Source organism: Ranitomeya variabilis, chromosome 2, assembly GCF_051348905.1.
Source record: "Ranitomeya variabilis isolate aRanVar5 chromosome 2, aRanVar5.hap1, whole genome shotgun sequence".
Taxonomy (NCBI): Eukaryota; Metazoa; Chordata; class Amphibia; order Anura; family Dendrobatidae; genus Ranitomeya; species Ranitomeya variabilis.
The window spans coordinates 683,466,146-683,492,384 of record NC_135233.1 but is presented as its reverse complement, the minus strand read 5'-3'; the positions used below and the strand labels follow the sequence as shown (position 1 = coordinate 683,492,384).

At 42.6% G+C, this 26,239-nt stretch overlaps 1 protein-coding gene across 3 annotated transcripts in view; it reads right to left on the bottom strand.

Annotated features, from left to right (window-relative positions):
• Nucleotides 1-26,239, bottom strand: part of LOC143807610 (pantetheinase-like) — a 209,225-nt gene that overhangs the window by 109,527 nt on the left and 73,459 nt on the right. For all 3 annotated transcript variants that reach the window (XM_077289345.1, XM_077289344.1, XM_077289346.1), the window contains 3 exons: nt 26,029-26,103; nt 14,902-14,995; nt 14,772-14,824 (listed from right to left, as the gene is read on the bottom strand). In XM_077289345.1, coding sequence (XP_077145460.1) covers nt 14,772-14,824; nt 14,902-14,995; nt 26,029-26,103 — 222 coding nt within the window. The remainder of the gene's footprint in view (nt 1-14,771; nt 14,825-14,901; nt 14,996-26,028; nt 26,104-26,239) is intronic.

Here is a 26,239-nt window from a genome sequence, read left to right as displayed (position 1 = left end):
AGGGCTCCCGATGAATAGATGGAAGATGGTGAGTGGTGCAGTAAAGAATGAAGGACGCAGTTGTGCAGTCTTTTTACCTGGTTTACTGATGGTAGCAGGCAGCCACAGTCCAGGGCACCAGATCACAGGTACAGGCAGGGTCCGGCCGGCTTGGAAGCGAGTTCAGAGTCCAGTTTTACCAGGTGGAGTTAAAAGCCTAACTCAACGCGGTGGTATTGTAGTCCCTTACTGCGTATGGCTTCTTAGCAAGGTCCTCTCAGCTCTCTCTGTCCATTGTTGAAGTAGGACACAAACCCGTATGACAGGTGACTCGAGCCTTTTTACAGGGTCTCTATCACGACCCGGGCTCTATGTGTCACTGTGTCTCCTGTGTGTCCTTTAAAACACAAAAAGGACATGACAGGTTCCCATTAAACACTGCTGTCAGAGATTGACAGCGACGTTTAAAATGGTTAAATGCTTAGGCTGAAACCCAGCTGTAAGAGACAGCTATTTAATTTTAAGATCATCCCTGCAATCAGATATATGTACGGGATAATGCGTTAAAGGATTACTACACTCAACTGCTTTTTTTCCTTTTACCTCTTGTGAAAATGACAATTTCAGCTTCAAGAGTAACAGTTGTTCTAATTTTTATTTCATAAGTCAATAGTACAAATAAAAATAAGAAACTTCGTAATATATTTTAATGGAAATCTGCTTCTTTTTCCTACTGGATTGATTGATCATTGTCAAAATTCTCAATTCATGGGTAAAATCTGTATTTAGTGATGACTGACTTTTCCATTACTGAGATAGGAGATGAAAGTTGCTACTGATAACATTTTATGAAGGGGGGGCAGGAGTGAGGACCTCTGCCTCTAGCTGCTTCCTTTTCATCATGCCTGCTCTCTCCATGGAATCCTATAAGCACCAATCCATCTCCTATCTCAGTAATGGGAAACCCTGTGTTTACCGAATACTAATTTTACCAGTGAATTGAGGATTTTGAAAATGATTGATCAGAAAGAAGCGGATTTCCCTGATAATCTACATTATAAACTATCATTTTCAAGTGTACTATTGATATGTGAAGTAAAAATTCCAACAACAGCTACTCAAATAGGTTTTCAAAATTTCCTGGAAAATATCAAAATATTTGCTGAATAGAGATTAGCAGATCTTTTAACATTCAAATTTGCCAAATTTTTCCTTAAAACTTAATTGGCACTGAATATATTTGCACGAATCTCAATACTGGAAAGTCTGTAACTGCTTGGAATATACACATGGGGAGAGGAGGAGAGGAGACATAGTACCCCACAGACTAAGAGCTTGTACTCTACAGGAGAAAAACAAACCCATGTGAGTTTGGAGATGAAAAACAACTTTGGTGTACAAACTTACAAACTATGCTCAGCTGACGTGTGATGGTCCAGGTAATGACTAGAGTTGAGCAAATTTGTTCGAGTTCCCTCTTATTCAGCAAGCTATAGCACTTACCGAATAAGCTGCAGTGGGAACCCAGCTTCCTGGAGCGCGCCGGCTGATCGGTGCCGCAGCTGCATGTGTCGCGGCTGTGTCACAGTCACAGCACATGAATGGAGACAGGCTCTGGACAGGGGGTTAGTAAATCTCTTATTTTCCCGAGATCACCGACACGGCTTTTGATTATCCATGTCTAACGTAACCTTATAATTGTTGAATCATGCACAGATGGCGTTGTACCTGCCCTGGCTGATCAAAAGTCGTGCCGGAGATCCCAGAAGGTGAGGAATTCCTGAGCCTCCCATCCAGTGGACAAAGATGCTGATCTGGCCAATGGACCATAGTCCCGTGAGTCAATCTGCCCATCCCTACTGCTGAACCTTTAAGCCTACCAACATTGTAAATAATAAAAAAGACATTTAAAAAATTACATCAAAAAGAAGACACATGGTAAAAGTTATTTACTATTTTATATAGTATGCCATCGGTATGATAATCTGTTTTGAATGCAGAAAAATAAAAAAAACTTGAAAATTCTAATTTTCTGTAAGTTGTATATTTTCTTATAAATGAACTGTTAACATATCAACCAAGGTATGTGTAATGAAAAACGATCTCAAAATCACTGTGATAAGAAGCACGTATGTTCGATTTGAACAGTATGGCTTGGTCAGTAAGGCCAAAACTGGCCGAGATTGAAGTGGTGAATCACTAGATTTTTTTTTTTTGTATATTGCTTCTGTATTTAGCAGTCTAATGGTTACTTTTTAAGATAACATTGTATGAGGCCTTGTTGATACTATAAACAATGTATAATTTTTCACCATTGTTTTGAGGTACAAATAACTTACTGTGTATTTATAATAAAATAAATAGAAAAAAGCTTAGCTATGCATAAGTAGGAGATTTTTGGAAGGCATTCATGTTTTACAATAAATAACCAATTCATTCTTAAAAACAAAAGACCAACAAGCAATAATGGTTGAATGTAATGTTTATATAAAATATATGTATTCTATACTAAATTAATTTCACATTTTTGAGAAATACTGCTTATTTGCATTACCTTTTACTGTAAGATTTGCTACATAATATTGCAGCTGTAAGTGTTATTGTGCATATAGACTAAGTGAGGCATCAAAGGAAGTCGCATTTACAAGAGAAAACAACCCCATGCCATGATACTCAAAGAGAGGTGATCTGGATATCCTAGGATTAGCGATGAGCAAGTGTACTCGCCACTCGAGTTTACCGAGCATGCTCGGTGTTCTCCGAGTATTTGGGTGTGCTAGTAGATTGTTTGTGTATCCGCAGCTCCGTGATTTGTGGCCGCTAGACAGCCTGAATACATGTGGGGATTCCCTAACAAACAGGCAACCCCCACATGTATTCAGACTGTCTAGCAGCCGCAAATCATGCAGCTGTGGAGACACAAACATAATCTACGAGCACGCCCAATATACTCTGAGAATACCAGAGCATGCTTGGAAAACTAGAGTAACGAGCATACTCACTCATCACTATCTAGGATCTTATAACTTAGCAATGACAAGGAGACACCTAAAGATCATCTGATCACAGGATTCAATAGAGGCATTTGCATTGCCAATTCCTCCATTCAGTTACTACAGTACAAACTATATGTAGTCTGGAAAAGAAAAACAGATACTCTTCTTTCTTCTTCTTAAGGACTCAAACAGCTTCAACCAATTTTCAGAATTAGGATCATTAATGCAGTCTTTTCAAAAGATGTTGTATATGACCTACTCAACAATAAGGTTAACGGGGTTGTCCTATGAACAAATTAAATTTTAAATGAATAGATCTTGGAATAATAATGTATTCCACAATTGGATGTGTTAAAAAATGTGTTAAAAAATGCTCCTATGCTGAGACAATCTTAAAAATGTACTACATAATGAGTGTGTCAGACCAAGCAGGAACATGGTAGGTACATACCACAATAATTGGTCAGCGGAGGAAGAATAAGTGATTATACAGACTACATAGCAGTGGTTTGCATCTGCTGCTTTCTGTAAAACATTAGCCTGCCTGTTTTATCACAGGAACAAGTGTTTTGCCACATCTCCTGCACTCTGAGCTCATCATAAATCAAGTCAGTGAGGTAGAAACTCCAGCTATTGGCTAGATTTATGATGCGCTCAGAGGGCTGGCAACGCGACAAACACTTGGTAATGTGATAAAACAGGCAGAGTAATGTTTTACTTCACAGAAAGGAGCAGCTGCAAGCCACTGCTATGATGTCTATATGCCATATATACTCGAGTATAAGCTGAGAATTTCAGCCCATTTTTTTAGGCTGAAATTGCCCCTCTCGGCTTATACTCAAGTCATTCCCAGGGGTCGGCAGGGGAGGGGGAGCGGCAGCTGTCTAATAATACTCAACTGCTCCAGGCGCGATCCCTGCACGTCCCTGGTTCTCCGGGCGCTGACAGCTTCTTCCTGTATTGAGCGGTCACATGGTACCGCTCATTACAGTAATGAATATGGACCCGACTCCACTCCCATAGGGGTGGAGCCGCATATTCATTACTGTAATGAGCGGTACCATGTGACCGCTCAATACAGGAAGAAGCTGCCGATGCCCAGAGAACCAGGGACGTGCAGGGACCGGGCCGGGAGCAGGTGAGTATGACGGGGGGCAGTGCACGATATTCACCTGTCCCCCGTTCCACCGTCGACACCGCTGTGTCTTCTGCATCCTCTGCACTGACGCTCAGGTCAGAGGGCGCGATAACGTGATTAGTGTGCGCGCCGCCCTCTGCCTGAACATCAGTGCAGAGGACGTGGAAGACACAGCGGCCAACGGTGGAACGCGGACAGGTGAATATAGCAAGTGCCGGGGGCCTGAGCGACGAGAGGCGAGTATGACTTTTTTTTTTAATCGCAGCAACAGCATATGGGGCATAATAGTCTATGGAGCATCTTATGGGGCCATAATCAGCATTTGTGCAGCATTGTATGGGGCAAATATTTCTATGAAGCATCTTATGGAGCCATGTGCAGCATTATATGGGGCAAATCTCTCTATGGAGCATCTTATGGGGCCATAATCAGCATTTGTGCAGCATTATACAGGGCAAATGTGTCTATGGAGCATGTTATGGGGCCATCATCAGCATTTGTGCAGCATTATATGGGGCAAATGTCTCTATGGGGCATCTTATGGGGCCATAATCACCATTTGTGCAGCATTATATGGGGCTCCTGATTCAATATGGATATTCAAAAACACAACCTACTGATGTCTCAATTAATTTTACTTTTATTGGTACCTATTTCTATTTTTGACATTTACCAGGAGCTGCTGCATTTTCCACCTTAGGCTTATACTCGAGTCATTAAGTTCTCCCAGTTTTTTGTGGCAAAATTAGGGGGGGGGGGCAGCTTATACTCGAGTATATACAGTAATCGCTTATTCTTCCTCCTCTGGCCAGCAATTGTGTTATGTGCTGACAATGTTCTACACGGTCAGAAACAGCCATTACATACTACATAATAAGAGCACATTTACGAGATTATCTCATCATAAGATATATATTTTTTTTTTTAAACACATGCATTTGTGAAATGTATTTTTTTTTCAAAGATCTATTGATTAAAATATACTTTGTTAGTGACACACCTCTTTTAGTTCCCTCAATGAGATTTTGACACTGGGTATTTTTTCAATGCAAAAAACTATCATTTTATAATTCCAGCAAAGTGGAAGGGATTTATAGAAATCTCATGCCCACTGAGCTTTTTTTATGCCAAGTAAACAGACCTGCGATAAGTGTTTGTAATTCACAACATGTACATTTGTCTTGTGATACACCGATTAATCCGCACATGAGTGTATAAATACCAGATAGTATAAAAAAAAGCAGCTTAGTTTAATTTAAAACATGACACACCAAAATATAAAAACTATAGAACCAAAAACTTGATAAAAATGCATATAAAAAAACATTGAAAACGGAATTTACCTAATAGATGTACAAATACTGCAGAAAATCTGCAAGATCAAAAACTCACCAAATACTCATCATAGGAACTTAAAAGAAATTGCAGGATCGCTAAAGTTAATGAAAAATATTCTGAAATCAGAGGCACTTTGCACATGGCAATAAGATGAATTATACAGTGGATTGCGAAAGTATTCACCCCCTTGGCTTTTTACTTATTTTATTCCATTACAATCTGTGTTTAAACATTTTTGTAATCAGATTTTGTGTGTGATGTATCAGCACTAAATAGTTAGTGAAGTGAGAAAAATAAAGTCATGAATTACATTTATGGGATCAAATAACTAAATACTGGCATGTATATACATATTCACCCCTTTTGTGACGAAGCCTTTAGAAAATTCAGGTGCAAGCAATTGCCTTCATAAGTCACATGCTTAGTGAAAGGAAGTCCACCTGTGTGCAATCTAAGTGTCACATGGTCTGTCAGTATATACACACACCTTTTCTGAAAGGCTACAGAGGCTGTAACCATTGAGCAACAGGCACCACTAACCAAACACCATGAAGACCAAGGAGATCTACAAACAAGTCACAGACAAAGATCTTGAGAAGTACAAGTCACGGTTGGGTTATAAAAAAAAATCCCAATCTCTGATGATCCTCCTGGAGCACCATCTTATCCATTATCATTAAATGGAAAGAACATGGTACCACAGTAAACCAGCCAAAACTCTCAGCCTGTGCAAGGAGGGCATTAACCCCTTCACGACATGCGCCATACATGTATTGCGCATGTCGTGTCTCCTCCTTTGATGTGGGGTGCAGCGGGGAGCCCACATCTTTCCCGACACGTCATGTTTTGAAGTCAACAATTATGCTACATATAGGTGATCTGATCATCGCCTGTATGCAGCAGAGCCCATCGGGTTATGGCAGCTTCTAGTGTCTCATGGAGACTATTGAGGCATGCCAAGAGTGAAAAAAAAATGTTTTTAAAAATATTTGAAAAAAAAAATAAATATATATATATATATATATATATATATATTTTTTTTAAATCAATTCCCTTTCGCCCCATTCAAAATAATAAAAAAAAATCAAACATACACATATTTGGTATCGCCACGTTTAGAATCGCCCGATCTATCAACACACACAAAAAAAAGGATTAACCTGATTGCTAAGGCTGCTTTCACACTAGCATCGGTACGTGGCCGTCGCACTGCGTCGGCCCGACGTACCAACGCATACTGTGAAAAAAAAGCCCGACGTTCATTGTAAGGTCAGGCAAACAACGCTAGTGTGAAAGTAGCCTAAACGGTGTAATGAGAAAAAAAATCAAAACAACAGAATTACGTTTTTTTGGTCGCCGCACCATTGCATTAAAATGCAATAACGGGTGATCAAAATATCGTATCTGCACCAAAATGGAATCAATAAAAATGTCAGCTTGGTGAGCAAAAAATAAGCCCTCACCCAACACAAGATCACAAAAAATGGAGACGCTACGGGTCTCGGAAAATGAAGCATTTATTTATTTTTAACAAAATTTTGGATTTTTTTTTCACCACAAAAAAAAAAAAAAAAAAGAACCTAGACATGTTTGGTGTCTGTGAGCTCGTAATGACCTGGAGAACCATAATAGAAGGTCAGTTTTAGCATTTGGTGAACATGGCCAAAAAAATCCAGAAAAACGTTATGGTATTGCACTTTTTTTGCAATTTCATCGCACTTGGAATTTTTTTTCCAATTTTTGAGTACATGATATGGTAAAACCAATGATATGGTTCAAAAGTACAACTTGTCCAGCAAAACACAAGACCTGACATGGCAATATTGAAGGAAAAATAAAAAAAGAAGGAGAGCGAAAAACAGAAAAGCAAAAACAAAAAAGGGCTCAGTTTTGAAGGGGGTTAAACAAAGGGACAGCACAGAGACCAAAGGTAACCCTGAAGGAGCTGCACAGTTCCCAAGCAGAGACTGGAGTATCTGTCCATATGACGACAATAAACCGTACACTCCATAGAGGTGGCCTTTATGGAAGAGAGGGCAGAAAAAAGCCTTTACTTATACACAAAAGCCTGTAAGGCTCGTTTTGAGTTTGTCAAAATACATGTGGGAGACTCCCCAAATGTATGGAGAAAGCTGCTGTGGTCAGATGAGACAAAAATTTTCATTTTTAGCCACCAAGATAAACGCTATGATTAGCGCCAAACCAACACAGCTCATCACCTCATGAACACAAACACTACAGTATCATGCTGTGGGAATGTTTTTTGGCAGCAGGGACAGGGAAATGGATGGTTCAAAATAAAGGGTTATTCTTGAGGAAAACCTGTTTCAGCCTGTCAGTGATTTGAGACTGGGGTGGAGGTTCATCATCCAACAATACAATGACCCAAAGCATACTGCTAAAGCAACAATCGAGTGGTTTAAGAGGAAACGTGTAAATGTTTTGAAGTGGCCTAGTCAAAGCTCAGACCTTAATCCAAGTGAGAATCTGTAGTCTGACTAAGACTGCTGTTCACCAGAGGAAACCATCTAAAGCCTCTTTCACATTTCCGTCGGTACGGGGCTGTCGCAAACCGTCGGCCCGACGGACGTTGTGCAAATAGTGCACAACCGGCAGCGGATGCAGTTTTCAGACGCACCCGCTGCCCATTATGAGTTCCGGGGAGGAGGGGGCGGAAATGGCAGATTCGACGGACGAAAAAACGTTCCCTTGAACGTTTTTTCATCACGACGGGCTGCAAAATCACGACGCATCCGTTGCACGACGGATGCGACGTGTAACCATTTGTCGCAATCCGTCGTCAATAAAAGTGTATGGCAAAAAAACGAATCCTGAGGGCACATTTGCAGGATCCGTTTTTTTGCCTAAACGACGGATTGCGACGGATGCCAAAAAACTGAAGTGTGAAAAAGGCCTAAGTTGAAGCTTGAACTTGGAGCTGGAGCAGTTTTGTCTTGAGAAATGGGCAAAAATCCCAGTAGCAAGATGTGGAAAGCTCAGAGACCTATGCAGAGCGACTTTCAGCTGTAATTACAGCAAAAGAAGGCTCTCTAAAGTACGGACTTTAGAATAATTATGCAGGCTGAAGTTTTCAGTTATTTTGTTCTATTTGTTCGTTGCTTCACAATAAAAGAAGAATACCAAATGTTCACAGTTGTAGGCATGTTCTTTACATGAACTGATGCAAGCCCTCAAAAAAACTTTGCAATTCCAGGTTGTGAGGTAGCAAAACACAAAAATGCCAAGGGTGGTGAATACTTTAGCAAGCCACTGTAAAAGGTCAAACAGTTGTAAATGCTGCTCCTTCTAAAACACAGCTTTATCTGGATACTAATACATACACATACTGAAACAGTTTTGAAGTTAATGAAGGTTATAATCTTTAAAGTCTGTTTAGCACCCTCAAAAGTAATATAACTATTAAAACAAACAAAGACAAAATGTTACTTTTATTCAGGCCTGAGATTAGCTGCAGCAGTCAAATACCAAACTGGCCAAAATGGCTGCTAAAATGGAAACTAAGACCAGCATGAAATCACAGCATTTGCACAAGGGTAGAAGTCTTCCTTTCCTTTTTACCTTATAACTCTCGCTGCCTCTAGATTTTTTTATTTCATGGATGTCCACCTTAACTATTATTTTATATACGATTTTGTAAAAAATTCTTTATAAAGAACCATTTCATAGGCAAATTATCTAAATACAAAGCTACCAATATTGTGTGCAAGTGAAATATGCACTAAATATTACAACCCCTGGCAAAAATTATGGAATCACCGGCCTTGGAGGATGTTCATTCAGTTGTTTAATTTTGTAGAAATCACAGACATGGCACAAAACTAAAGTCATTTCAAATGGCAACTTTCTGGCTTTAAGAAACACTAAAAGAAATCAAGAACAAAAAATGTGGTAGTCAGTAATGGTTACTTTTTTTTTAACCAAGCATAGGGAAAAATTATGGAGTCACTCAATTCTGAGGAAAAAATTATGGAATCATGAAAAATAAACAAAAAAAACACTCCAACACATTAGTAGTATTTTGTTGCACCACCTCTGGCTTCTATAACAGCTTGCAGTCTCTGAGGCATGGACTTAATGAGTGTCAAACAGTACTCTTCATCAATCTGGCTCCAACGTTCTCTGATTGCTGTTGCCAGATCAGCTTTGCAGGTTGGAGCCTTGTCATGGACCATTTTCTTCAACTTCCACCAAAGATTTTCAATTGGATTGAGGTCTGGACTATTTGCAGGCCATGACATTGACCTTATGTGTCTTTTTTCAAGGAATGTTTGCACAGTTTTTGCTCTATGGCAGGACACATTATCATCTTGAAAAATGATTTCATCGTCCCCAAACATCCTTTCAACTGATGGGATAAGAAAAGTGTCCAAAATATCAACATAAACTTGTGCATTTATTGAAGATGTAATGACAGCCATCTCCCCAGTGCCTTTACCCGACATGCAGCCCCATATCATCAATGACTGTGGAAATTTGCATGTTCTCTTCAGGCAGTCATCTTTATAAATCTCATTGGAATGGCACCAAACAAAAGTTCCAGCATCATCACCTTGCCCAATGCAGATTCACGATTCATCACTGAGTATGGCTTCCATCCAGTCATCCACAGTCCACGATTGCTTTTCCTTTGCCCATTGTAACCTTGTTTTTTTCTGTTTAGGTGTTAATGATGGCTTTCGTTTAGCTTTTCTGTATGTAAATCCCATTTCCTTTAGGCGGTTTCTTACAGTTTGGTCACAGACGTTGACTCCAGTTTTCCACCCATTCGTTCCTCATTTGTTTTGTTGTGCATTTCCTGTTTTGGAGACATATTTCTTTAAGTTTCCGGTCTTGATGCTTTGATGTCTTCCTTGGTCTACCAGTATGTTTGTCTTTAACAACCTTCCCATGTTGTTTGTATTTGGTCCAGATTTTAGACACAGCTGACTGTGAACAACCAACATCTTTTACAACATTGCGTGATGATTTACCCTCTTAAACAACTGAATGAACATTCTCCAAGGCCGGTGATTCCATAATTTTTGCCAGGGGTTGTAGAAAAGTAATTTTCCCAATATAGCCCTACTTCATAAATCTTTGAGTAATTAAATTAGTAAAATGTCAGAAATAATAGTAATTTAGATATTAAAAAATAATAATTGGGAAAATAAATTATTAGTTTTATGACATGAGATATCAGGTTGTGGTGCAGGTGCATTCACTAACATGAAGTGAAGAAAGAAAAACAACCATCAGCTCACTAAATTGAGAAATGCCTGGAATGAAGGTGCAGTGCACGAAGACTTCAGGCTGGTTTCCTGAGTATGACAGCCATAGGAAGGGGAAAGGTAAAATCCAGCAACCGCAAGAAAAAAAATAAAAACCATCACATTTATTGTTGAATTATAAAAAGAAAGAAAAAAAAGAAAGAATAAAAAAAAATGCATATTAGCGACAATGGCGGATGTTTTTTTCTTTTTTTCCTTCATTTTTTATATTTCTACAATAAATGTGATGTTTTAAATTTTTTCTTGTGGGTGCTGGATTTCCCTTTTCCTTTCCTATGGCATTAGCATGTAGTACCTGGTAAACCTGGTAAGTACAGTAATTGACTCCCTACCCAGAAATGTGCCACTATTTTGCTTAACAGGAAGACTTGATCAGAGTTATAGTTTCAATGTAAAATAAATTCAATGTAAAATAATATCACAAAGTCAGGAATTTTACAGGTTTATGGACCTATATTAAATACAAATGCTATCATTCCGAGGATCTTTGGGACAAAAAAAAAAGGTTATCTGAAATTGTTGAAAAAAAAATTGAATTTTCAGTTTGCTTCCTCATTTTGTACCAAAGGCTCCCTTTCTTGGACTGTACTGTTAGTTTCCAATGAGTTGGACCTATCAAAAGAAAACAATATATTATTAGCAGTTATTAAGGTGACAATACATATACCGAATATATATATAGTAAATTTGTCCATTGGCTATCTGCTCTCAATTTGTATATTTCCGGTCAAAGAGGGAGGAGAATATGTGAATTTCACATTGCCAGCTGCATATATCTTCCAGGGAAACAAATGAGTAAAAGAGCACATGTCAGGGAACAGCTGAGTTGACCCTATACATATAAATTTATCAGTGCAATCCGCTGTTATTTATGTGCATCTTCAAAAAAAGGTTTATACCATTCATTTAATGGGCACCTAAAGGAAGATGTATGGGTGTCATAGAAAACAGACACTAGAGATGAGCAGAACTTTTAAAATTTGAATTGACCAGCTTTGGCAAATTTCCAGAAAAACTTTGATTTACAGCAAATAATTATGCCATAAATCCCAACACTGCAAAGACTAATTACCCAAAAATTATGTGTATAACACTCTGAGGCCACCTTGAACTGTACTGAACCCCTTTGGAACTCTTTAATACACAAAACAGCAGCATTAATGTCCAACTGACTTCAACCTCTCTGGCAAGAGAAAAACAGATGGTAACGGAAGTATTTGAGTGGCATGTACAGATGAACTGTTGGACTGTTGCAACGAGGAAGTGAATAAAATGGGGATTTTTACTTAACGTAAAACCTATTTGTCACAGGTTCTCTTTAAGAGTAGCATAGAGTCTAGCAAAGTGATTATCCCCTCTACTCCTTCTTGGTCAGGCCTCTTCTGGAATACTGTGTCCAGTTCTGTGCAGATTTTAAAAAAGACATTGAAAAACTGGAGCAAGTTCAGAGAAGAGATACCAAGATGGTGAGCGGACTGCAAAGTATGTCCTACGAGACACGGTTAAAGGATCTGGGAATGTTTAGCTTACAAAAAAGGTGGCTATAAGGAGACTTAGCAGCTGTCCTTAAATATCAGATCTGCTTACAGAACTCTGACTGATACTCCAACCCCTCTGGTAGAGAGCGGATAGAGTACCCTAAGTGATCAAACAGGGACAAATTGGAACTACACCTAGTGAAGTATTTAGACTACAATCTGGCATGTTAACCAAAAGGGCAGGGTCCAGTGCCAAGAAGGGGCGGGCTTGATGGCATGTGGATCAATTGCCAGCTCTGATTGGCCAGTGGGTGAGACCCAACACCTGCGTTGATTGGTCAGGGGTGTGTGCACACCGACGGTGCTGTTAATTGGATATCAGGCGAGCAAACACTGACAACACTGACTGACCTATGGGCGGGGCCCATTGTACACGACCATTGGATAGAGGTGTGAGAACGCTTAACGAACTGATCACAAAAAGTAATATACAAAGTGAATAGCGAAGGGCTACAACCATACTGCACATGATTAGAGCATACACAGGCTACAAGATTGAACACCTAATGTGATAAACACTCTACCAAAATACAGAAGCTCTATCTACACGCCAACAACCAGACGCACAGTAAACAGCATGGAAAGGAGCCCTTCCTCACTCATATCCCCGTACACAGGGCCAGCACCTGAATTTTTGAGGGAGAGAAGGAGGACGGAGGAGGGGACAGGACAACAAACAACGGGAGGTGTACAGGACTAAATCGGGAGAAATACAGTATCTGCTAGGACTCAAGACACTTCAAAATGAGATGCTATCATGGACAATGACCATTGTGAAGTCAGCATGACGCCGGGCTGCAGCAAGGGACCTACTCTTAATGACGCTTGATCCTGTGGCTAGAATTTGGGAATTCCGGACTCCATCTTCTGCTCCATGCAAACAAAGCTATGGTGGGAAAGCAGGCAGGGACCACAAGACTAAAAGACCAACGTCCCGATACCTGATCACTGAATGTGTCAAGGTACATGGTTTAGCTGTACAGGCGCAAGAGGATATCCACTGAACAATACAGTTTATACTCTCTGCTACTTCATGGGTGAAACAAAGTGCACAATTACACCACGTTTCCCTCTTTTAAAAGGAAAAAGAAAAAGGGCAACTCTTAAACTGGTCTTTAAAGTCCTAGAATAGGTCTGAGACTCAGAGCTCAGTTGCCTACAAGTGACACTATGAATAAATGAAGAGCCTGGTGCTGGCAGGCAAGGTATAGTTTGCGGGGGAGCAGCCAATTTTCAATTAGTTGCATGTATAGTGTCAGCTGACTATCAAACAGTCACTGTGTCCCCCAATGAGATTTTTTTTTTTTTTTTTTTTTTTTATACACAGCACATTTTTGTTTTATGTTTTTCTAAATAGTAAATAAAAAAATGATAGCTTCCCCCATCTCACAAGCCAGGAAGCACTTTTTCTCTCTCCAACATACAGTCTTTGCTTTCAGGATTTTTATTCAAAAGCAAATTTAGTAAAGAGGGTTATTAAATGGCCCTCCTTGTTTGCAATGTATGACGACTACTACTACTTGCTGTTATAAGGTGCTGTTACTGTAGTATATTACAGAACAAACAATTCACAGTGACTGACTCTGCAGGTACAGCACCTCCCCATCACTTGAATTGTTGGATTATTATCCACACATTGAAAATGAAAGTGGTATTGTCAATCTGCTTCGGCACTGCAGGAGTACACCACAGATATAGGTATTTTTCTATCCTTATGTGTATTGAGCTATTGGAAACTGGTAACAAGAGCTTAAAGGGCCACTGTCACCCCCCTCCAGCCGTTATAAACTAAAAGAGCCACCTTGTGCAGCAGTAATGCTGCATTCTAACAAGGTGGCTCTTTTAGTTTTAGGTTCAAGTATACCCCAAAAAAAGCGATTTGATACTTAGCCATAATTGGTGTCTCTAGCCACGTAGGCTGGTCCTCCCTCCCCAGCTCGAAACGCTCCTCTGCCGTCACTCACATCTTCTTGGTCTTTCTGCGCCGCCCCCTCAGCGCTGTTTACGTTTTCAAACCGGCGCCTGCGCTGTGTAGTACTGTTCTTCGCAGGCGCAGTGTGAAAGCCTGGCTTGGACGGCAGACGGCCAGAGCTTACTGCGCCTGCGCAGAACAGTACTACACAGCGCAGGCGCCGGTTTAAAAAAGTAAACAGCGCTGAGGGGGCGCCGCAAAAAGACCAAGAAGATGTGAGTGACGGCAGAGGAGCGTTTCGAGCTGGGGAGGGAGGACCAGCCTACGTGGCTAGAGACACCAATTATGGCTAAGTATCAAATCGCGTTTTTTGGGGTATACTTGAACCTAAAACTAAAAGAGCCACCTTGTTAGAATGCAGTATTACTGCTGCACAAGGTGGCTCTTTTAGTTTATAACGGCTGGAGGGGGGTGACAGTGGCCCTTTAATGTACCACACTTTCTGCACACATAATAAACTCATGATGAAACAATGAGCACTGCTCTTCAAATAAATGCTTTAATTATACTGTGACATTTTACCTTTTTCTGGAGTTATGTGCTTCCCAGGTATAAAATATTAAACACAGTACAAACTGCAAAAGTATAAAATAGCAAGTATTAAAACCATAATTTCTTTCATATGACTGATACAAAACTATGTGTAACTTACAGCTAGTAGAGGTAAGAGTCCTTGAAAGGCAGCTGCAGACCGAAATTTGAACTTTTCATTCAAAAATCCACCAAGAGTTGGGCCTACAAATGATCTGAAAATAGATAAAGGAAATTTTGCTTAACAAAAAAAATGTAAACATCAATACATGTTGTTATCATTAACCCCTTAGTGACAGAGCCAATTTGCTACTTAATGACCAAGCCAATTTTTACAATTCTGACCACTGTTAATTTATGAAGTTACAGCTCTGGAAAGCTTCAACATATCTCACTGATTCGGAGAATGTTTTTTCAAGACATATTCATGTTAGTGGTAAAATTTCTTCCATATAACTTGAATTTATTTATGAAAGAAATTGAAATTTGGCAAAAATTTTGAAAATTTTGCAATTTTCAAACTTTTGTACCCTTAAATCAGAGCGCGCTGTCACACAAAATAGTTAATAAATAACATTTCCCACATGTCTACTTTACATCAGCACAATTTTGGAAACATTTTTTTTTTGTTAGGACGTTATAAGGGTTAAAAGTTGACCAGCGATTTCTCATTTTCCAACAAAATGTACAAAACCATTTTTTTTAGGGACCACCTCACATTTGAAGTGAGTTTGGGGGGGTTAATTTAACAGAAAATACCCAAAAGTGACACCATTCTAAAACTGCACCCCTCAAGGTGCGCAAAACCACATTCAAGAAGTTTATTAACCCTTCAGATGCTTCACGAGAACTAAAGCAATGTGGAAGGAAAAAAAATGAACATTATACTTTTTTCACAAAAAAATTACTTTGGACCATTTTTTTTTTTTTCTCAAGCATATCAGGAGAAAATGAACCATAAAATGTGTTGTGCAATTTCTCCTGAGTACGTTGATACCCCGTATGTGGGGGAAAGCCACTGTTTGGGCGCATGGCAGGGCTCAGAAGGGAGAGAGCACCGTTTGACTTTTTGAACGCAAAATTGGTTGGAATCAATGGTGGGCGCCATGTCATATTTGGAGACCCCCTGATGTACCTAAACAGTGGAAACACTCCAATTCTAACTCCAACCCTAACACCAACACACCCCTAACCCTAATCCCAACCGTAACAATAACCCTAACCCCAAAACACCCCTAACCATAACCCTAACCCTGATCTCAACCCAAACCCTGATCTCAACCCTAAACCTAGCTCTAGCCCCAACCCTAGCTCTGGCCCCAACACTAGCTCTGGCCCCAACACTAGCTCTGGCCCCAACACTAGCTCTGGCCCCTACCATAAACTTAGTCCCAACCCTAAACCTAGCCCCAACCCTAGCACTAGCCCCCACCCTAGCACTAGCCCCAACCCTAGCTCTAGCCAACCCTAGCTCTAGCCCCAACTCTAAATCTAGCCCCACCCTAAACCTAGCCCAACCATAACCCTAACTCAAACCCTAGCCCCAACCCTAACCCTTACTCAACCCTAACCCTAGCCCCAACCTTAACCCTAATGGAAAAATGGAAATACATTTTTATTTTATTAATTTTACCTAACTAAGGGGGTGATAAAGGGGGGTTTGATTTACTATTTTTTATTTTGATCACTGTGATAGGGTCTATCACAATGCTCAAACTGAACCAATAGGAAAAATGTGCTATTGTTGCCGGGTGGCGGCCAGCAGATCTCAGCAGGTGCACTGTGCATGCGCAAGCCATTTTCTTCTAGTAAGAAGGCGCCGGCAGACAGACCGAGGGACGTAGGAGGGTCCAGGGACACTGGGGTCGGTAAAAACCGACCCGAATCATGTTCTCTGGTGTCTCAGGTACCCCCGGTAGCCAAGACCCTGGAGAATTTCCGACACTGGGGGGCGCTATACACTTGTTTCTCAGCACCATTAAAAAGCGGCACTGAGAAATAAGTACCCTTAACTGCCACCATTAAAATCTCCTTTTGCTTTCTTTCCTTTTGTAAAGTAGTCATAATTATACATTCTGAAAGAGCTACCCAAGCACTATTTAAGGATACTATTAGTATTACTGGATTTGAACCTTTTTTCTTTTTCAGAATGTATCGAGAGTTCATAAAGCGGGGAGTAGGGGAAAAAGTGTCTCTTAATGAGAATATGTCACCTCTGAAATTTCTATTTACCTGCAGATGTAGGGTTAATCTGCAGCGATATGAAAAGTTTGTCTAGAGACTAGGGAATAAATAGTTTTGTGTGAATATGTAATCCCTTAAAACCGTTTGTATTATTACTAAATATTAAAAAAACACTAACCCAGTGTGACCGTCCATTATAAAATTGCATTAAAGAATTATAAAAGTAAGTAAAGAATCATAGCATGCATGGTAGCCTAGACCAAAGTAAACTACAATATACCCAGAAGGTCAGCGATACAGGGTGCTATGATATTGATGCTAACAATAACATAGCATCCTGCATCTCTGGCATCTCCATTATCCACCAGGCCTTCTGATGAACCGTGGGGACAGGGAAACACATTGAGGCACAGTTTACTTCCATAAGTTCCTTACTCGATTTTATGAGGCCTCTGTATCTGTTTAAGACTGTATTGTTCCCATGTTACCTAGCATTCTGGGCTCATATTCCACCCTAGCCTTCATCTACTACTATTCATAACAAGGCTGGGGGAGAAGAGTTTTTTCACAAATAGAACCTTTATTCCGTAGGTATTTACCCTTTAGGAGTTATTATAGGCGTGGATCATCTATTGCAATTTTTTTGTTATCCAGTATACCTCGATGATTATCTACAAAATACCTACAGGAGATATATCATCCTTTCCTGAGAAGGAGGATGTTCGTTGATCAATTTTAGCTAAGGAATATCACAAATTGACCTATATCTTCATTTCTTATCTTAAATCTATATGTTTTCCTGCCTGCCTAGTATAAGGGACATCAAGGGTAGACAGAATAAGTCTTCGTTGAGTGGGGGCGCCAAAAAATCGTACTCTTTCGGGTGCCAACCTCCACAGACAGGCCGGAATCAGATAGGATTATTGTAGGGACCCTCTAGGTATCTTGTAGTTTACTGTGGTCTATGCTATCATGCATGCTATGATTACTTATTTATTGCTACAATTCTTAAATGCAATTTAATGATTGATTGTCACACTAGGTTGTTTTTTTTTAATATTTAGTAATAATAAAAACAGTTTTAAGGGATTACATGTTCATACATTAATCTGCAGCTAAACAGCATTACAATGCTACCCAGCCATATTACTGAAAGTGCAGCTACTGTGAGAACATTAACTTTTTTACTTCCGGATGCAATCAACTTTCAAGTCCAGGAGGCATTATACGATTAATCTGCAGACTAACCCCAAGTCTGCTGGTACATTTTCCAAGGTGACACATCCCCTTTGAATGGAGAAAGAAGTTACATTCATTCAGATTCAGTCCTCAGCTGTCAAAATACAGTCAGGGACCCTGGAGAGAAGACAGAAGAGTGGATGTAGTATCCAGCAGTCATGTGATCAATGGGTATTGTTCGGCATACAAGACTGCTGTGATCTGGCAGACCAGATCAGCTCTGCCAGCAACTTGCGACTTTTGTGGGCTGTTTTTCCTGCAAGGCCACGTTCAGTATTTTACATCAGTATGTGTAAAAACCAGGAGTGAAACAATCAGAGGAAAAGTATAGTAGAAACACGTCACCACTTCTGTATTTATCACCCACTCCTGGTTTTGGCTTACAAATACTGAGGTAAAATACTGACCAAATACGGAACATGGCCTAATTGGAGCATCTACTGATATCTCAGATAGAATGGAAAAACAATGTTTTGTAGAGATCTTTAACCCGTTACCGACAGCCGCCATACATGTACAGCTTAAGTCGGTACCAGGGGTATGGAGAAGGCTTATGAGGTGAGCTCGCCCCAGATCTGGCAGGCAGCAACTGTGTGGTACAGTCACGACCTGACTAACAGCTGTGGGGGCAGCAGAGCTTCAACCACGTCTGTTAAACTCCTGGCATGGGGGCATATCATTCTATGTGCCCATCCGCGCAACCGTGACGCAAACGAAGAGCACAAATAAGTTGGTATGACAGTCAGGGGTCGGCTGAAGTCCTCTGTGACTGTCATTACGAAGAACCCTTGAAACTCAGCCTGTGGCTGGGCTTCAAAGGAGACTGTGACTTTTACTATCTGCAGAAAATACAGCATTACTGTATATAGTACAAGTGATCAGATGATTGCGGGTACAAGTCCTATAAAGGGACTAAAATAGTGAAAAAAGTTTTCAAAAAATAAAAAAAAGCTAAAATCAGTCCCCTTTCTCCCATTAAAAAGAAAATAAAAAGTACTAGAACGGTACCCGATCCCCATTCAACTTAACGAGGGGTCCAAACATCCGGCAGATACCACGCTGTTATCTGTGGGACAACGTGATATACACCGGCTCTGTCAGGTGGTAACCTTACTGAAGTCATCACTGGTATCGCGGTCTGCTGCGGAGTTCCATACCCCCATGCAGAGGACAGCGTGTGAGCCAGCAGCTGTGACCGGTGGTGACAAGGTTACCGTCAGTAAGGCACTGGCTGATGACTACTACTCTCATCAGCTTTGCCTGCTCTCGCTGATAGCAGTGAGAGCAGGTGACACTGATTACAGTCTTCACCAGCCAGCGACTGGGCATGGTAAGAAAGAGGCCAGCGAGAAATATAATTAGTGCAGTGCATGTATATCTTTCTGTACATGCATTTAGCTAATAAATAAACGAAAAAAGTAGCGTGGAATCCCCCTTATTTTTTTTTTAATCAGCTGAGGGAAAGCAAACAGCTGGGGCTGGTGTTATTATTCTGGTGTTATTATTCCATGAAGCTTCCTACCCAGGATATTAATATCAGCTTACAGCTGTCAGTGTAGCCTTTAATGGTTATTGAAAAGGTGCTACTCCCCCAAAGAATTACGCTGGGTTCCCTCTATTTTTAATAGCCAGCAAAGGCTAAGAAGACAGCAGTGGGCTGATATTAATGAGATGGGACGGGAACATGGATATTGGCCCCCTCACAGACATAGCACATTCATTGGATAGACATCTGTGTATGTGTTTATTACTTTTGACTATGGGGTTAGTAATGGGGGTGTCATATATACACCTCTCCATTACAAACCCCTGGGTTTGATGTCCGCAAACGTTACACAGCTCACTTCAACCCCAAAATGTTACCCCGCTTACCAATACACAAGGCAAGCGGGAAGAGCCAGGCAAAAATCCAGAACTGAATGAATGCGCCTTTTCTGGAATGGATGAGGGCTGCCATTTTTAGGCTATGGAGGGGAAAATATCCATGGACCTTCCAAGCATGAGAATACCAGCCCCTAGATGTCTGTTTTACCTTGGCTTGTTATCACAAATAGGGGGATGCAGCGCCCCAGAGTCCTGGTCGTTGCAGTACTGTGGCTCCGCCACTAAGGGGAGCCATGGTGCGTTCGATGGCACTGAAGGAGTTCCTCCAATCAGGTATCACAGACACCAATATGTTTCACAGCTGGGCCTCCGGGGGGAGCTAAGGGTGCTATTCATTAGGCCACTCCCCACCATAGTGGGTAAACTGGGGGTCAGGCAGGAAGTTAGTAGAGAAAGCTGACTGGATCGAACGAAGCAACACCTAGTGAGAGGGTGTTGTGGAGGAAGAGACAGTAGGGTCTCTGCCAGGGGTGGGATCCTGGCAGAGGCTTGGCATTGAAAGAACGTAACGGGACCGTGCCTGCTCAGAATAGCGGCGGTGCCCTAAGAAAGGATTAGAAGCGAGATAGATTGTGCTGAGTGAGAAACGAAATCAAGCAGAAGGAGAATACCAGCAGGGGTTTTGTTGAAAGAGGCAGCACCTTGCTGAGGCGCATTACCGGTGGCCGGAACGCCGAGGGAGTGGAATAAGATACAGCTTTAAGCCATACTCCAAACAGCGGCAGGACAGTCAGTCTCAGGCGGGCTGTCTACCACATATCACCTATGAAGTCTTGGGGGGCAATTGCGGGAGAGGGGCGTCTCTAGGGTCCCGGAAGAACTCCAGGCCTACCTGACAAACGGGTGCCGTTCTTACTGTAACATCAGGAAGGGATGGAAGATTAGCAGAAGATCAGTTAATCGAGTTGTGAGGGAACTTAAGAAACAGACACAACAGTTGTGGGGTACTTTCCGTAAGCACAGCAGGGAAGGACTACAACACAAAGCGCTAAGAAGGAAGGCACTGATTTCCACTTGTGAGGAGAACTCTGGAAGTGCCATTGGACCGGCCGGACTTGCGCAGCCTGGTGGACCGGATTCTGGACTGAGGACCGAGAGATCTCCAGTAAAGAGGTAAAGAGACTGCAACCTGGTGTCCTCGTTATTTACCGCGACCTGCACCCCACAACTGCACCGCTATACCACCGTTAACAGTACCTATTTGCAACGGACGTCCCCCACTGACAGACAGGGCCACGGACCGGGTCTAGCCACCGTGACAACCCCAGGACTGAGATCCCCGATGCCCGGCTCCGGGTACCCCTCGGCCCTGCGGCGGTGTGGGGGCGCTCCAAATCTTGGCGTCACGAACAGGATCTACTTAAGCCTGAAGAATCAGGTCATGTGTGCCTAGAGACTGTGATTTGTTGTGCATGAACTGTAGCTTTATTGAGAGACTGTGTGCTACCACTGACCAATAGAAGTTCCCGCCAAAAGCCGCCGCCATTGCTACTTTGGAGAAGAAGGAGGGCGTGCTATGGGAGGAGACTACCAGAATGGCGCGAGAAATGGATACCGCCCTCTGCGCTTCGGGCTGCAAGGAGATGACCTGCCCCAAAGCAGAAGACAACCTCCTGATTTGCAACGGCGGGAAGCAGGAGATGGAGAAGCCCGACCTCGGAGAAATGGCGGAGTCAGGTGCATGCACTGCCACCGACTATCAGGCAGCGATGATGAACAGCAAGTGCCTGAGCGAGGAAGATGCGACTCCGGCTTGCCCCTCTTCACCGGAGACGGACTTATGTCCCCTGCAGCCGGAGGACCTGAAACTCCTGGAACAGATAGCAGAGCTGAGTCCACCAACCCTGACCTTGGAGTCCGTGGAGGAGGAACCACAGCGAGCGGAGCAGCGTTCGGGGGCCGCATCGGAAGAGCCGCGGTCCGAGCAGCAGCCGACTCCAGCGTTCTTGTCAGCGGACCGGATCGACATCGGTGGAACCACATCAGGCGTAGGTATGGAAGACGCCCCTGCTCCCCCTCACGAGTCCGCTTCCACGACCCACCTCCATCTCAGTAAAGGTCGACCCTTCTCGGCAGGGTTAATGGTGTTATCCCCTGGTGACCTGGGGAGGATGGTGCCACCGCTGTCGACTAGAGTGGGAGAGCCCGTGGATGTGAGTCTAGATGGAGTAGTTCTTCGGTGGGACAGCCCCTGGGTTGGGACAGATGGATCCCAGGAGAACGGGTCCACTCTTGCGGTGCTTACGTGGGAACAATATAGACAGTGCTTGATTCTACAGTGGAAAGGCCGGAAAGAGGCCGAGCCGATGGGTCCATCGAAAATACAACAATCCCCTCCGGCATGGGATGACAGAGACGTGATAAGGCGGGGCACTGTGTTGGCCTACCATGCAAGAAGGGGGTGGGGCCTCATACACGAGCCGGGATTGGATACTGACGTTTTTGTTGCGCACTGTAACGTGAGGGCTCCCTGCTGTGGCCGACGTGGAGAACCATTGCAAAAGGGGGATCAGGTGACCTACAGCCGCCACCAGAACCCGCTCGGGTGGTATGCACGGAATGTTCGGCGGTGTATGTTTGGAGCCGCGACCCTTACCACCTCGGACCTGGTCCCAGGAGCACCCGACCTTGTCACCATCGCGACAGTGCGCCTGGTAGCGGCCACTGAGTTGGCCAGTCGAGTTCATCTGCACGTTCGAACCGCGGACACTGGCACCACAGTGGCCGGGGGGCAGGAGCCCAAGCCACCTGAGCAAGAGTAAACCTCGGAAACCTGAAAATGTAAATAGTTACTGTTTGTTCTTTAAGTTGCTGCTAAACCCGTCCAGGGTAAACTTTAAAAAGGTGACCCCTTTGTTGACCCGGGGTCACTATTGTTGTTTTCTTGAAGTTTTTGCACAAAGTTACACAAACTGCGAAATCATGGACTGTGCATGATTTGAACTTTCTTGTAAATAGTTTGCACCTTCTTAAAGGTGCTTCCTACTGGTTTTGTTTAAAGACATTTTGCGAAGATACCATTCCGGAGCCTTTGCATGGACTGGTAGGCTGAGAAGAAGAGCTACCTCAGAAAGACTTGATCTCCTCTTAAAGGGGAGGTTAGAATTGAACTTGAAAGTGATACTGTTTTAGAACAGTAATGTCAAGATAATGCTTTGAAGGAAATGTAACTGTTTTTCATGGAAAAGTTATGTGTGTATAATTTGTTTAAAATGTGAAACCTAGATAATGTTCTTTGAAGAGAAAGATGTAGAAAGCCCGTAGGGGTAGATGTAGAGTTCCGTTTAACTGAAAGTAAAGAAGTAATAACGAAGGTGAGGATAGAAGGTAAACCCTGCGTCCCCATAGAAAGTTAGTTCGTTACTAAGGACAGAAAGTAGACCCGTAGGGGTTAGTGAGTCCTTATAGGAGCCAAGCAGAGTGGGCTCCATGCTCTCAAATGGAAAGGAATGTTATGTCTATACTATGTATAGTAGAGAAAGGCAGTAGGCCCTGGCTGAACGGGGCGGTCCTGTAAAAGAAAGGAGAGGCAGTAGGTCTGGTGCCATAGGGACAGGCGGTCCTGCAGGTTCAAAGTAGGAGAATGTGAAGTTACCTTGCCCTGTAATGTGATTATAGGAAGGCCTTTGATAAACTAAGAGTGTATGTTTCTTAAAGGCAATGTTAATTTATTGTTCCAGCATTTGCACTTAGTAGAATACCCGGTTGGGTAATGAGAGTTAATTGTAGCCTGTTGCTATGATATTTGATTATGTTTTGTAACGTTCAAGTGTCCTCACCTCCCATAAAGGGAAGCCTGTTCAAGTATGCTTATTGTTTTGCACTCAACAAATTTGTATGTCTTTTTGCTAACCTGTATTGTTGTTTTCTTCCCAGTCCCGGAGTACTGTGTTTAACCAGGGGGGAGTGCAGCGCCCCAGAGTCCTGGTCGTTGCAGTACTGTGGCTCCGCCACTAAGGGGAGCCATGGTGCGTTCGATGGCACTGAAGGAGTTCCTCCAATCAGGTATCACAGACACCAATATGTTTCACAGCTGGGCCTCCGGGGGGAGCTAAGGGTGCTATTCATTAGGCCACTCCCCACCATAGTGGGTAAACTGGGGGTCAGGCAGGAAGTTAGTAGAGAAAGCTGACTGGATCGAACGAAGCAACACCTAGTGAGAGAGGGTGTTGTGGAGGAAGAGACAGTAGGGTCTCTGCCAGGGGTGGGATCCTGGCAGAGGCTTGGCATTGAAAGAACGTAACGGGACCGTGCCTGCTCAGAATAGCGGCGGTGCCCTAAGAAAGGATTAGAAGCGAGATAGATTGTGCTGAGTGAGAAACGAAATCAAGCAGAAGGAGAATACCAGCAGGGGTTTTGTTGAAAGAGGCAGCACCTTGCTGAGGCGCATTACCGGTGGCCGGAACGCCGAGGGAGTGGAATAAGATACAGCTTTAAGCCATACTCCAAACAGCGGCAGGACAGTCAGTCTCAGGCGGGCTGTCTACCACATATCACCTATGAAGTCTTGGGGGGCAATTGCGGGAGAGGGGCGTCTCTAGGGTCCCGGAAGAACTCCAGGCCTACCTGACAAACGGGTGCCGTTCTTACTGTAACATCAGGAAGGTACGGAAGATTAGCAGAAGATCAGTTAATCGAGTTGTGAGGGAACTTAAGAAACAGACACAACAGTTGTGGGGTACTTTCCGTAAGCACAGCAGGGAAGGACTACAACACAAAGCGCTAAGAAGGAAGGCACTGATTTCCACTTGTGAGGAGAACTCTGGAAGTGCCATTGGACCGGCCGGACTTGCGCAGCCTGGTGGACCGGATTCTGGACTGAGGACCGAGAGATCTCCAGTAAAGAGGTAAAGAGACTGCAACCTGGTGTCCTCGTTATTTACCGCGACCTGCACCCCACAACTGCACCGCTATACCACCGTTAACAGTACCTATTTGCAACGGACGTCCCCCACTGACAGACAGGGCCACGGACCGGGTCTAGCCACCGTGACAACCCCAGGACTGAGATCCCCGAGGCCCGGCTCCGGGTACCCCTCGGCCCTGCGGCGGTGTGGGGGCGCTCCAGGGACCACCATGCCATTTTTTTAAAATTAAATAAAAAATAAAACAGCATGGGGGTCTATTTTTGATAACCAGCCAAGATAAACTAGACAGCTGAGGGCTGCCAGCGCTTATTATCAAAAATAAAGAGGAACCCCACATCTTTATTTTTTTTACATATTGTGCAGGCCAAACACAGTGACGGAGCCAGAAGTGCCCAAACCGGAAAAGCTTATCGATTGGCATTCAACACATTTTATTCGGGTTGCTAAACCCGAACTGTAACATACCGTTCGGGTTCGCCCATCACTAATGAAGGTTACTTTCTATTAAAATTGGAAAATGTCCAGCAGAGCCTTCAGTTCAGAACTGGCAGCAGCTATTGGGACCGAGCAATACCTCCGCCATCCGCAATAAACGCCTGGAGGTATTTTGACTGTGTTCAGCAACAGAGCATGGGCAGGATTTCAGAGACCTGACCTCTGAGTTCACCAGCCTATGGAGCAATAAATAGCAAATACATGGGTAGGTTAAATGATATGACTCTAGGACTTGCAAGGGATGAAGGCCCCGATTACTAGCCACAAAATTTTTTTAAGTAAGTAAGCACATTTATTATATAAAATTTATAACAAAGCATCTGAACAAACTATGTCTATATTTTAAGAAATATATAACTTTCCTTGTTAGGTATACCAAAAGTGTCTCAGATTTAAAATCTGTAAACTTTTTATGTTTTATTGTGGATTTTAGGAGTTGTAGGATCTGACAATGTGGCCGTTGGATCACTAAATGTTTGTTGTACAGCTTTTCTTTTGACTGATAAACAGGATCATATAATCACATTAACGAAAAGTGGTGGTATCAATACAACGACTAATGATAAAGAAGCCCATACCCTGTAGACCACATTGCGTTGAATAGTCCAGATATCAAGCCCAAAGTGCTGAGGCCTTCTTCAAAGCCATTCTCACTGGAAGCAAATAAGATGTTAATAGTTCAAATCAGTTACATCGCAAAATCACATAATGGTCCATTTGTAGCAAAAAAGTCAAAACCAGAAATGAAAGACATAAGGGAGTAAGCAAAGGCTTCAAAACTAATTTCTT